This window comes from Phaenicophaeus curvirostris, chromosome 4, assembly GCF_032191515.1.
Source record: "Phaenicophaeus curvirostris isolate KB17595 chromosome 4, BPBGC_Pcur_1.0, whole genome shotgun sequence".
NCBI classification, from domain to species: Eukaryota; Metazoa; Chordata; class Aves; order Cuculiformes; family Cuculidae; genus Phaenicophaeus; species Phaenicophaeus curvirostris.
The window spans coordinates 23391292-23404417 of NC_091395.1; the positions used below are offsets into that span (position 1 = coordinate 23391292).

Sequence of the window (13126 nt, forward strand, 5' to 3'; positions counted from 1 at the left end):
CTTCTTAAGCACTTCTCTGGTGTTTATACATCCCAAAGTTTGTGTACTGGCCTAATCAGGCAGGCTAGTTATTCAAGATGTTGCATACAGGTATTGTGATGTTCTTTTCAACGGAATATTCTCTGGTTTTGGTGTTAATTATGGCAATTTACTAATCTCAGACATTACTTATCAGTTTAGTTCATTTAGCGTTGCCTCTTTCCTCTGACATCTGGGACAACCGGGATAATCCAGTCCACTTTATCTTTTGCAGGGTGAACCAGGATCCCCAGGAACTCCAGGAGTTGATGGGGAGCAGGTACATTATGCATAAATCATGTAGTGCCGATCATGTGAGCAACCATAGGTTATTTCAGGAGATTATTTCTGTGATCCCAAGTTGTAGCTTAGATTTCATAATCTAAATAATGATACATTATAGTAATTAATGAAGATCGTTATTGTGCTGCTGCATACTCTGCAGTCTATTAATGGATGCATTTCTACACATGAATAACAAAGGTCAATCCATAGAATGACTTATTCTGCTTATTCAGATCAAAGCTAGAATTCTGTTGATGTCTCATTTTTCTCACATGTGACTTGCTGAATGAGTACATGTTCTAGGGTCCTAAAGGCTCAAAAGGAGATACAGGTGATGCTGGAATGCCTGGAGAAAAAGGAGGAATTGGATTGCCTGGCCTGCCAGTAAGTATGAAAAATGAATTAACTTTACCTAAAATTCTTGTATTTTTTCACTCTTCTACTATCAGGAATTTCCAACAGTGCTGGTAAATTGCAAGTGGGACAGAAAGCACTGAAGATGAAAATTCTGAGATTGCTCTGCAGCTAGTCTGAGAGGAGGTGTAAGATTGTCAGAACTTTTCATTCCTCTTACAGTCAAACACAATACTGATCAGATTTGTACCTCTCTTGTAATGTATAGCACAACTTGGGTAAGTGTGGCTTATAGGAGAAAGGAGCTATGTTTTGAACACTTGTCAGGAATTTCAGATTGCTTAGGCTGAGGAGAGAGATAAAATGCATCAATATTTACAAGATGCATTATTCCCATGTATATTTATAGGTAAAAATGGAATTTCTAGGTCAAAATAGAAACAATTCAAAAAATAGGCCCATGTATATCGTGAATTAAGTGCCAACTTAAGGATCTGTCATAAATACACCACAACTGATAGCTGACAATATAAAAGTGTACCTTTGTTAAATTATTACTAAAATAAACCCATTTTTTAAAAAAAGGAATTCCATTATGTGTGCTGTATTAGTCTTTTTTAAAAAATATGATTATTTGCAAATAAATACTACTATTTCTAGATTAAATACTAGTAAGATTAAAGCTGTTTATAAATGCTGTTTTGTAATGATTTTGTAGGGAGCCAATGGTATGAAAGGCGAAAAAGGAGATGTTGGTTTGCCTGGTGCCCAAGGTCCTTCAGTAAGTCTCAGCGTGATCTTACAAGCACAGTCGTCTAATACTGGTTCTCCAGCTTTTGTTCTGAACAGTACTTGATATTCATAACTGTTCCAAAATATTTTTCTTCTTTGAATAATTATTTGCCCACGAAACAACAAAAACCCCACACCACAACAACCAGAACAAACAAACCTCCCCCTACAAAACCTTTGTTATATGGATGGTTAACAGTATCAGAGCACAGTAAGTTAGGAAACTTCAGAGCAGAAGTTAACTACCACTCTCTTGTCAGTGGTGATATGCCCAGGATATATAGAGCCATAGCTCTGAGAGGTCAAAAGAGATTACCCTCTGCCATCACAGGACATGCTAGGCACCCTGTATCTCTGAGTTTCTTTCTCTGGAATGAAAATTTATGTGTTACAAATTAATGCAGTAATTCATCTTGCTTTTGCTTGTTTTCACTTGAAACAAGGCTTTCATTTTTCAGGAGATTTCACAAATAGTGGAATCTGTCTTACGTTTCAAAACTCATTTCGTTGTCGCTATTGCCATCCCCAACAGCTAGTGTAGCAGAGGGGCTGCGCCTAAGTCTGGAAACCTGATTTAGCATCCCTGCTGCCACCTTGCAGGTTATGACAGCAGCCCTTTGGAATTAAACCCAGGAATAGAGGTGATATTAAACTGTAAATATCATCATTAAATTATCTTCCATGGATTTGTTAGCAACGTAAAACCAGCACAGAATATGCATGCACTAAATGCTTAACAACCTGACTCCCTAATAAATTAATGACTTTAGGAAATTCCTGGTACAAGTGGGCTAAATGAAATAAAAGAAAAGATGAAGGGCAATTTTGAAAAAATGCCAAACCCTAGCCTGAATTTAATATCTTTTCTATTCTACTGTGGAGGAATCTCTTTTGTTTCTGTAGATTTTGTGGTACAGACACAACTAAGGAGCACGTACCATAAAATATTAAAATGTCAAGCATTGCTGCTCAGTAGTGTTTATTTTAGTGAGAATTTTTTGTTGCCATAGTGTCTTAAAGTGTATCTTAGACCCTAGAAGTAAGAATCAGGAGGCAGGCGCACTGCCACATGGCACAAGCAACTCTACGCTTGAGGTACCCTGTCTCTTGAATCAAAAACCATTCCTAAGGCCCTTCCTTGATATGCTGTCAACGCACGCCCTTGCATTGCTGTGGTTCTAAGTACTTACCAACAGAAGAAGGGTCAATCTGACTTTTGGTATTTGTGAGGGAGTTCTTTACTCTGCATTACTTAATGCCATTGTGTTTTATCTGTAGATGATAGGACCACCTGGACCACCAGGGCCACATGGTCCTCCAGGCCCTATGGTAAGCGTGGGAGGAACAGTGGGGCTAGAAAGTGCTTAAGCCCTCTTGTCATTTTAATGCCTGCTTATTAGAAGTGCTGTGACAGTATGTGATGATTAAAGAGGGACCTAATTTAGGACTTCAGCTGCATGTCTTACAATTCATAGGAAGCAGGGAAACAAATTGCACCTGCCTGTGTTAGTGTTATGACACTAGTAGTCTGGATCATTCTCTGATTCAGGTGTTTACAGTTGCTCTATTGGCAGCTGCCTTTCATTTCAGAGGACAAAAATGCAGATGCAACTCGCACCCCATAAAGCAACAAAGTCTTAAAAATTTGTGGCATGTCTTTCTAATGAAAAATGATATATTTATTTTCAGGGACCTCATGGACTGCCTGGTCCAAAGGTAAATTAATGGCTGTCTTGAATAGCCATGTTCTTAATGTCTGTGAAGTCTCATGCTTTGTTCTTTAATGCATGCATCCATCTTTTGTCTTATGTCTCATTTAATAAATGTATTTGATATTCTTAAACCTTAAAGCAGATTTGAATATTAACAGAGCTTTAAATATTTTTGTATTCTCCATGGTTGTTTCTGATTACTATTTCTCCTGAGCACTGGCTGAATCCAATTATTTTGTTAATATTTGTGATACGACATGATTATTTAGTTTCCTGTTTATGAGCAAGTTACCATTGCACTTGCAATTGGTATTACTTCTGAACACACAAGTGTGTTGTACACTGAGGAAATGGAGTTGGATAGACTCTTCTCCATTTATGCTCTCTTGCATCTCCTTCTTCCAGTATAAACGACCTTTCATCTTTTTAGGTGCCATGTACTTTGCTGACCAGTTTCTTCATACATTATGCAAGTTTCCCACCACCACTTCACGTGTATATTTTCATGTTTTCTTCCTGGAATCCCTGATCAGGCAGGACCGCAATAGTCCTTAAACATTTTCCAAAGTACAGTACAATGAGATACATTGTAAAGACTCTCTATGCCCACGAAAATAGCTCAAGACGAGAGAAGGGAATTTTAACAAAGCTGGAATATTGTCATTTGTGCTTTAATTCAGTTACCACCAGTAAACTAAAATTCAGTGTGACACAATAGCATAGCATTCATTAGGGCTGGTGCTGGTGTCAGGCATGATCATTTTAATCACTATGGCTCCTGAATCACACATATACCTTTCTCAAAACCTAAGTTAGAGAAGGAGGGGGTTTTATTTAGTCTTGGTGGTTGGGTGTTGGGTTTTTTTATGTGTTAAGCAGAAAATCAGAGGTTTGGCATGTTATCAGGCTGGTTTTGTTACCTTGGCACAAGAAGAAGTCATAAATCATTTTTTGTCTGTTCCATCTTAACACCAGCCCTGCCTTACCTCACACTTTTGGCCTGAGACATCGGCTTCTGTGAAATTTCTCAGGTCTGTTTCCAAAACATCAGCATTTTCAGTGCTACTGCTCTGAAAATCACTTTGAATGAAATAGAAAAAGAATGGAGAAATGGCTACTCAGGCAGGGTGCAAAGCAGGCAGATGATGTCTGGAGTTACTTAAAGCAGCAGACTAGATTCTAGTGAGATTCTTTTTTGGAAAAAAATATGAATATGATATAAGCCAACATAATACATCAAAGAGAAACCTAAGAACACAGCCAGGAGGAGCAGCTTAGATGAAATACCCACATATTTCTGTTTCCCAAAAGAGGCAGGTGTGGTCAGTATTCTTTTTGACTGGGCAGCCCTCATTCTGAGGTAGTTTTTCATGATGCAAGGATGGTTTATTGGCAACTCCAAGCCCATCATTATCCTCTTAGTTATATTTAAGGTAAATGGCCTGTGCATAATTTAATAATCATAACAGGATAAGTGCTGTTTCTTACTTTGTTTAAACTTCTCTGTATGAACACAGAAACTGTGAACTTTCCAAACAGCTTGTCATTGTATAACGTATACTGCTTCTTTTAATTCGGTACTGTTTAATTATGTATGCTTAAAGGTTTAAAATATCTTTATGTAAGATTTTGCTGCGAATTCCAGTTTGCCATAAGGCAAAAATATTGCTTCCTTACAAAATTTACTTTTCAGGAGATCCCACTGTAGAAAGCTGCAGTTTTAAGGCTTACTTTTCCTGAAAGTTTTCTTTCAGTTTGAATTATCTGCATAGAGTGGTATGAGGGATTTGAGCAGATTCCAAAAACCCCTGAAACTCATGCTTAATTCAAACCATCTAACTATAGTGATAATTATTAGGAAAAGATTCAAAGGAATCTGTTACTTATAAGATTTTTGTAGCATTTTTCACACAGATTTTAAATCTCTAGTAGACATATCGCAAGTGCTTTCTCCCAGTACTACATCCGTATGTAAATTGCCAGTAAGCTGAGAAGTTTGAATTTGTGTCCTTGTTTCAAACTGGAATTTGCAGCCATTTTGAGACTGGCTTCTTCTATCCCAGCTTAAACACCCATTATAGCACCAAAAATTTGGCATTTATACTTTTACATTTAGGGTGAACCAGGGTTAAATGGTCTTAAAGGATTGAAGGGTGAACCAGGTCAAAAGGGTGACAGAGGGCCCCTTGGTCTTCCAGTAAGTAAAAAACCCCAACTATTCAATCTCTGTGCAAATCACAAACTTCTCTACACTCTTGATGAACAACTCTGGTTTACTCAACAGCGTACATAGAACATCCCATCTTAGAGCAGAGTATCAGTCTTATTTTGTTTTACCCCAAATATGTGCTATCGTCCAAAGTAACGTCCTGTAACACCCAGTGCTGTCAGGGTTCTTTTGTTAAGTGTCAGTTGAAATTGTTCAGTGTCACAAGGATGCCATCACCCCCGTTACATTAGTCATATTGTTATTTAAGTGTTGTGTCATGTTCATGTTAAAAAAAGGAGTCTTCCCTTTTCCCCCTTTTCTTCAATTATTCTTCCTCTGTTTGCACTTCTGCTATTAATAAGGAGACATGTTTGATGGAGGAAAGTTGCAACTTAGTTTAGGGATTGTTTTGGGTTGTTTTCTCATTCATTAGGGATGATGGATTGTTACTTTTGCTTTGTTCTTTAGATAAGTACTATTCTGAGAGTTTGGCATAAACTTTGTCTTAGAACTGAAGGGCCTTAAAGATAAAATTTCAAGCGGAAACATTGTTCCTCAAGGTTTGGTTGGCAAAAGCCATGATACTTTGTGTGCTTACTTTATGTGTTTGAAAACACTCTGAAAAGTTATTTTTACTTTTTCCTCCATGTGATTAAATTGTTAATAATAAAATGGAGGGGGAAAATAAAGGACTTAGTTGACCCTAAGGAATCCAACACCCTCTGATTAATATTTTCAAGAATTACGTGCGGAGCTTCTGGACGAGGCCAGCTTCACTGAGAATTTTAATGTATTTTGAAAACTAGATCATTTTCAAGTTGATAGTTACAGCTACGTAGAGGAAATTTTGGAGGTCTGAGCCAACCCCCTGAAAATGGCTAAAATGAAGAAGAAAGTTTGGGTTCTGCCAGGAACGTTTGCTCTAACCCAGAGCAGAATACACCGCTGGGTTTTTCAAATTTATATTGATCTTGATCCTGTCTTGCTCCTGCTGACTACTTTTTCTAAATGTCATTTTAAGGAGCAAAGCCCAACTTTTTGACTTTCTAAAAATGAGGTATTTTGCTGGGGCGTCGGCTTGGCCCAGAGCATTCCTTATGTCCCAAATAGTTTGGGGCTCCCTCCTCCCAGCATCGCTGCCAGCAGCGCTGGGACAGCCGAGCGGCCCTTTGGCGGCTGCTCTGTTATTCGCATCAAATCCACCAGAGGTCACCGCGTCCCCAAGGATGCCGAGGCAAATAGCCCGAAGTGCCACTCACTTCCAGCCTTTGACTGTGTTCTGAACTGGGAGCATATTGGGAAAACAGGAAATAGCATTGTCCGCCGGGCTCTTGGAAATGAATGAGGCCATTGTAGTCAGGATCCAGATTTTGTTAGCTGCATAATGCAGTTTTCTTTCCCTTAAATACTTCCTATCGTGGTTAACATACATTTTTCTTTGTGTAGTCAATATTGTTGTTATTTACAAATTAGAAAGCATAGAAGTAAATTACAAAGGAAATATTTGTGTGCTAAGGCTCAAAAACACCCTAACATCTGGTGTTTGTAGCACTCATATGGCTTGACATTATTCTGATCTAATATATTGTGACATGAAGCCGGGGTGGGTCACTGGTCTTACACTAATGTAGGAACAGAATCAGGCTCTTGATGTTTTGTGTGAATTTTTAACTAACGTGCCATGGTAATGTGACACCCATTCCTGTCACAACTTGTACTGTACGTTTGAATTTTGTTTATTCATCAGCACCACTTACTAATCTCACATTCTTGTCATTCGTGTTGTACCCATCATCCATGCTTCCACCTAACCCCACAGGGAGCATCTGGCTTAGACGGAAAGCCAGGACCCCGGGTGAGTCCCTTGTCTTTCTGTGTCGCTCTTCATTATTGAGTCCATGTGTTATCCAGCGGCTTTAGGGGCTGCACTCACACACACTGCACAGAGCAAGGAAGGCCAAACGCTGCAGGCATTTTCCATGCTGTTTGAGAGAGGGCTTCAAGCAGACTCCTACAGCAATGTGTGTGGGAAGGAGAATTTAATTCTCTGTAGAAGGAGCTCTGAATCTGAAAATAAAAAAAAAGCAGTTTGATTTTGATTTTTAGTTGTACAACTGCCTTTGCTGGAGTGCTTATTTTCCTGAGTAAGCTTAGGGATATAGTTTACCCAGGAAAGCGTACTTGTTCAATGCTAATATGGAATCAGTGTGATGGATGCAGATGTGCTTGGGTTCTGCCACAGAACACATTAAACACACATTAAACACGAATGTTAAATCGTCTGCTTTTTATATTGATAAAGAAATGGGTAAAGTGAAAGAGGAGTGGAATTCTGTATTTGAAGGCTTCTGTAAGTTTCCCATTGATCACTACAGCAGGTAAGTCCACCTTACAGGTGGACATTTCAATTTAAAAAAACATATAAAAAAAAATCTTTGTTTGACACCCTCATTTTTCCAGGAAAATTATAACCTTAAACTCTTTGTAAGTCTGATGACTTCCATGAATAAATTAAAATCCAACTAGGAGAAGGATGAGTTACCTCAAAACAGCAGAGCTTGGCGATGGAGTTTTGAAAGCCAAATGGCTTTGTTTGACCTGGTATCATCACAATTATGTATGAATTTTCAACTAGTGAAGACTGATTCCATGTTAGTTCTTGGCTAGAAGACAACTATTAAAAGTAAAGACTTGTAAAAACAAGACCTCTTTCTTACCCTCCTTGTTTCCTTTTGTAGGGTGTAGATGGCCCAGTTGGTCCCCATGGCCCTGCAGGTCCCAAAGGAGACAGAGTGAGTATATGTTCTGTGTGCTTCTCTTTACAAAGTGGCTGCTATAATGGCAAAATGTCAGGGCTACTCACAATGTGCCTAGGTGCTACTAAACCTAACAGTATCTCATCTCTTTAAGGATCAGCCAAGAACTGTATGGGCATTCTAGTTACATACGCTTTTATCAGTTTAAGGGGTGATTTTGTAACTCATTAACTTTAGAGGAGCTGGTATTTCTTAATGACTAATCAGTAAGAAACTTACAGGACTTTTCAAGCTCATAGTGCTGCACGGAGCATAATTTTGGTTGGTTTCATTGTTTTGTGTGAAAGGATTGAGAGAATGAACTGGGAAAATACTGTGATCTGATTATATACGTATGTGGTGTATGAAAGGAGTGTTTCTCACCTCTTTGCACATAAATGGTTTTATCTTGAGAAATTTCTCTAATGTCTATGAAATTTAAACTTTTCTTCCTTTTTTTTTTTTTAAGCTTAGAAGCCCTCCTATTTCACTTGAAATATTCACAATAAATTTTCTCCAAAGGAAATAGCATAATGACCTTAATCTTTAACTGTGAGCCTGCCATCTTTAACAATACATCCATCAACTTGTATAACAAAACAAAAGATAGTATCTTATACTAACTAAAACCTCCAAGGAGTTGCCAGCTCAGAATTTTGTCGCTTTGAATTTTGTACGTTAACAGAACAGCTGTGCTAAAATGACTTCAGACTTTCTGTATTAAGGCCACAGCCATATGGCACAGGTCCTGTTAACTTTAACAGCAGTCATTTGAGAAAGGTATGTGTGACTTGATGATTCGTATTTACAGAGCTTTGTGTTGAGAATTAAATACAAGGCATACAACATAACCCATATTAGGAGCAGTAGACTGTAGTTACCATTTGGGCTGGTTAACTGCCTGAAGGACTTGGGTATTTTTCTTTTTTTTCCTAGGAGAGTGCAGATTCAAGTCTGTCTTTTTTAATTAGGACATAACTTTTCTATCAACTTGGTGAAAAAGTAGTTGAACATCATCCTCTGAACTTCAGGAAATAATTTAGATGACTCATGTAGAAGCATATGTAAATACTGTACATTTTATACTTTCATTATGAGTTTTTAATCTTGAAGTATATGCTTGTGTACTACCAGTTGAAATATCTTTCAAAAACAATGTGCTATGATATAATCTATTCTTATAAGGCATGGAAGATAAATATAAAGTTTTTTTCTTATGAAAGTATGCAAGGTCATAATAAGTTGTACAGTTGGATCTACCATGACTGTTGACAAGTAGTAGTTAGAAAGGGAAAAGGAACTGCCGTGATGTAAATCAGTTCAATAATTGCACGAGCACAGAGGGACAGGTTTCCAAAAATACAAAAACTAAGGTGTGCAAGAAATTCATGCACACCCACCATTTTCTGTGTAGCTAAATGAACACGAGGAAGTTCAGAAGAATGTTGGAAGTTTTTTCTCCAATCAATCAATTTGCAAGATTATTGCTGTCATTGTTCATTTAATTATTCAATACTATTTGGGAGCAAAAGTTGTTTGTTGCATAGTTATCTAACAGGTGTCTGTCATTTATATATGTCCCATTATCTAAATAATAAATCATGTGGCTTTAATGCATTTTTAAAATTGCATTTGCAGCTATTGAACTTCTTTATGTGAAAGCCAGAGGAAAACATTTTTGCCTGTGGATTTCAGGCTTTGACTTTTAATTAAAAGCAGTGCGTAGTACCGCTGTTTGCTATTACTGAACAGGATCACGTTTTGTCCACACTGATAAGAAAAACCTTAGGCCAATATCAACCTAGAAGGTCACTAGGGATTCCTAACATGCAACAGAACTGTGTTCTTAAATCCACATTATTTAAAATTTGGAAATACAATCTCATTTTAACAGAGTACATTTTAAATGCTGGTCACTATATATTTACATCTCCTTAAATGTTAAGGAAAGAAAATATAATCAAACTAAAGCCTAATGATTTCTTCTATAGAAATCATTGATTCATTGTTGCATAGGCTGCACTTGAGACAATGCTGAATTACTCTTAGGTAGAACGGAATTTTGTGCAAATTAGGGTTAGTTGGTTTGTTTCCAAATCGGCTATTCAATTAAAATAGAAAGCATCAGACAGTCTTTATACAAAAGTTATTTAGATGGTGAGAAAGTAGACTAGGAAAATAGTACATGTCACTAGCAAATAAGAAAACAAGAATTTCAGAACAAATGAGCTATTAACTCACATTGTGATCTTAACTGTATCATTTTCTTTCTAAACTTTAAACTTGATTATTTTAACTTTTTTAATTAAACTTTTCCTTGATTATTAAAAGCAAACACAGAATTTAACAATTCCTGATACTGATGAGCTTTCCAGTACTGGGGTTTTGTGAATTTATTTTAGTAGAAATAGAAATAGTGTGAATGAATATCATTCTGGTGTGTTACAGTACTTAATATTCTTCAGCTATCAAAAACACCATTTTGCTAGGTGCTTACAGAGCTTTTACTGAGACCATCTTCATTAAATGGATGAGTTGATTACAACAGGCCTCTGAAGCTGGCTGTATACCGATTAATTTCACTTACATCCTATCTTGAGAGAAAATAGAGAAAATTGATAAATAGATAAAAATCTTAAACTACTACTAATGAAAGGGGACACGTAAACATAAAGCATAATCACAGGCATAATCTCTATCTAACTTCCTGTCCATCTAAAAGAAGCTGAAAGAGAAAATTAATGAAATGCCAATTTCCTGAAACTCTTGCCTTGCTGGCAAAGACCTGGGTTTGAGCTTGGTTTTGGCTCTCAGGTATGTAGCCTGTGAAACCCTGTCATAGCTACATGTTCTGTACTGGGAGGGAAAGTGCATTATCTTTCATTGGGTTAAAATATTTATCACCCTGACAGTGTTAGGGAATCTTACGGACAACACCAATTATGTAGTTTTATTCGTGCAAACAGTAGTTCATATTCACCCATGAGTCAGGTGACTGAAGTGAAATAGGAGGCAAAACCAAACACTATGGTTTCTGTTCTTTGAGCAGTGATAAATTGTCTTACAAAAAGATACTAAAAACCTTCCTGAAGTTTTCAAATGTCTGTTTCCCTAAAGTAAATGCTTCATCATGATGGCTGAGGGCAGTATGCTCTCAGTATGCCGACTGTCCATCAATCTTACATAATTCATAACTGTTCAGGACCTGATCTGATATTCCGAACACATTTCAGCATACGCTTTGTATTGGAGATGGAAAACTGTGAGATACGTTTCTCTAAATATATTCTTACATAACAGATGAGATAATTTCCTAGACTGGTATGTTCACCATCTTTATGTCTACCATATGCTTAGCGATGTTACAGGCCTATCTTGAGAGGACTTTTTACTGTCGTCTTTGCTGTTGAACATTTAAAAAAAAAGATACTTACCTAGTCTTGACATATTTCAAGTATTGATCAAACAGTTTTGTAGCTGTTATATACATAGGTCAGCACATTTGTTTTTTCTCAGAAGAAAGTTTTAAAGCCGCAAGGGATTTCCTGTTTTAAAAATCAGCTGTTATTTCCCAGGAACTCCTATTGTTCTGCAATGGCATCCAGCCCAAGTGCTGCTCAGAAATGGCTGGAGATTAACAGAACCCAGAAAGATCAGACATTACACATCTAATCACCACTAGACTAATGTAAGTGTAGGCAGCGTCCACCTGTGTAAAAACATGAAGTATCTAGAATAAATCAGATGTCAGTTACTCTGACAAACTTCTTACTGCTGTGATTATTCAACAAGTTCAGACTTGGTTTATTCTGGTGCCAGATTTTTTGTATTATCCAGTCAATAAAACTGATACTTAGCAACCAATTCTCAGAGCTGTGCTAAGAGATTTGCCTGTGCCAATGATCACCACTATTAATTAAGCGGGCATCTACATCTCTGTAAGAGATTGACATCTTAGTAATAGACTAATGAATTAATAATGAGTAGTAGACAAGCCAGCTTTTTAGAGGATCTTGTACAGAACTATCTCTTGAGTTTAAATGCAGCAATTACTTGGTTGAAGTGTGGCATTTCTGTATGCCAGAAGCCTTGCATGAAGCTTTGCACTAGGTTATGTTAAGGAAAGAGGGGATCCAAATAACCCTATGTAACAAATACAGAGTAGGAGCTCTGAAGACTGGAGGTGTTCAGGACTTATTTTTTTCAGTCGCATCAACACCTTGAGCAGTTCCCTTCTCTCAAGGCTTTTCTGCTGGATGTTATTCAGAAGAAAGAGCACCACCATCTGAAACAAGACTGCTGCCCTCACCTACTTGCCAGCCCTGCCTCCCTAACAAGCTCATAGAGGACTGTGCTTGCAGTTACGTGGGCTAACACTAGCTGACTCGGGAAGTTTTTCTTCCATGTCAATCTTGATGAAGAAATATTAGAGAGCAAAGATACTTATTACTGTCAGCCTGAAATTTGTCACCTTGAAATATCATTTCATGTGGAAAAGTTTGCTTTATGTTAAGCTTACAAAATAATTTTGGTAGCACCCCTCTGGAAGCTGGTAATTTTTCTGTGGATTTTAGTGGAGAATGAGATCGAGCTTCTGAAGTAATCTCTGTACTTGTTTTCTTTCATTAGTGTAGTTTTGATTTAATAAACCAGCGTATTTACATCACCACTCTAGAATCCAATACAGTAGTTGGCACAGTACAGTGCATGGGATAATTTTTACAGTGTCACTTTTAATAGTATTACCTGCTTAATTACAAGCTTTGATTGACACATTATTTTTGCTTGTCATTGTGTCACATCTCAGCTGCTGTGCTGAAGCATGATGCTGTATATCCTCAGTTTGCATTACAACACTGGATCTTTACTGAGTGTGATGTTGCAGCTGTTACAAGCCTAAAATTTAAATCACTCCAAGTTCAGTTTGAAAATTTTTTTCAGTTCCTAATGAATTTAAAAAC

At 37.4% G+C, this 13126-nt stretch overlaps 1 protein-coding gene across 1 annotated transcript in view; it reads left to right on the forward strand.

Annotated features, from left to right (window-relative positions):
* Positions 1-13126, forward strand: part of COL25A1 (collagen type XXV alpha 1 chain) — a 313462-nt gene that overhangs the window by 286832 nt on the left and 13504 nt on the right. Inside the window, exons 28-35 of the mRNA XM_069855550.1 lie at positions 254-298; positions 607-687; positions 1376-1438; positions 2728-2778; positions 3139-3165; positions 5278-5358; positions 7190-7225; positions 8109-8162. Coding sequence (XP_069711651.1) covers positions 254-298; positions 607-687; positions 1376-1438; positions 2728-2778; positions 3139-3165; positions 5278-5358; positions 7190-7225; positions 8109-8162 — 438 coding nt within the window. The remainder of the gene's footprint in view (positions 1-253; positions 299-606; positions 688-1375; positions 1439-2727; positions 2779-3138; positions 3166-5277; positions 5359-7189; positions 7226-8108; positions 8163-13126) is intronic.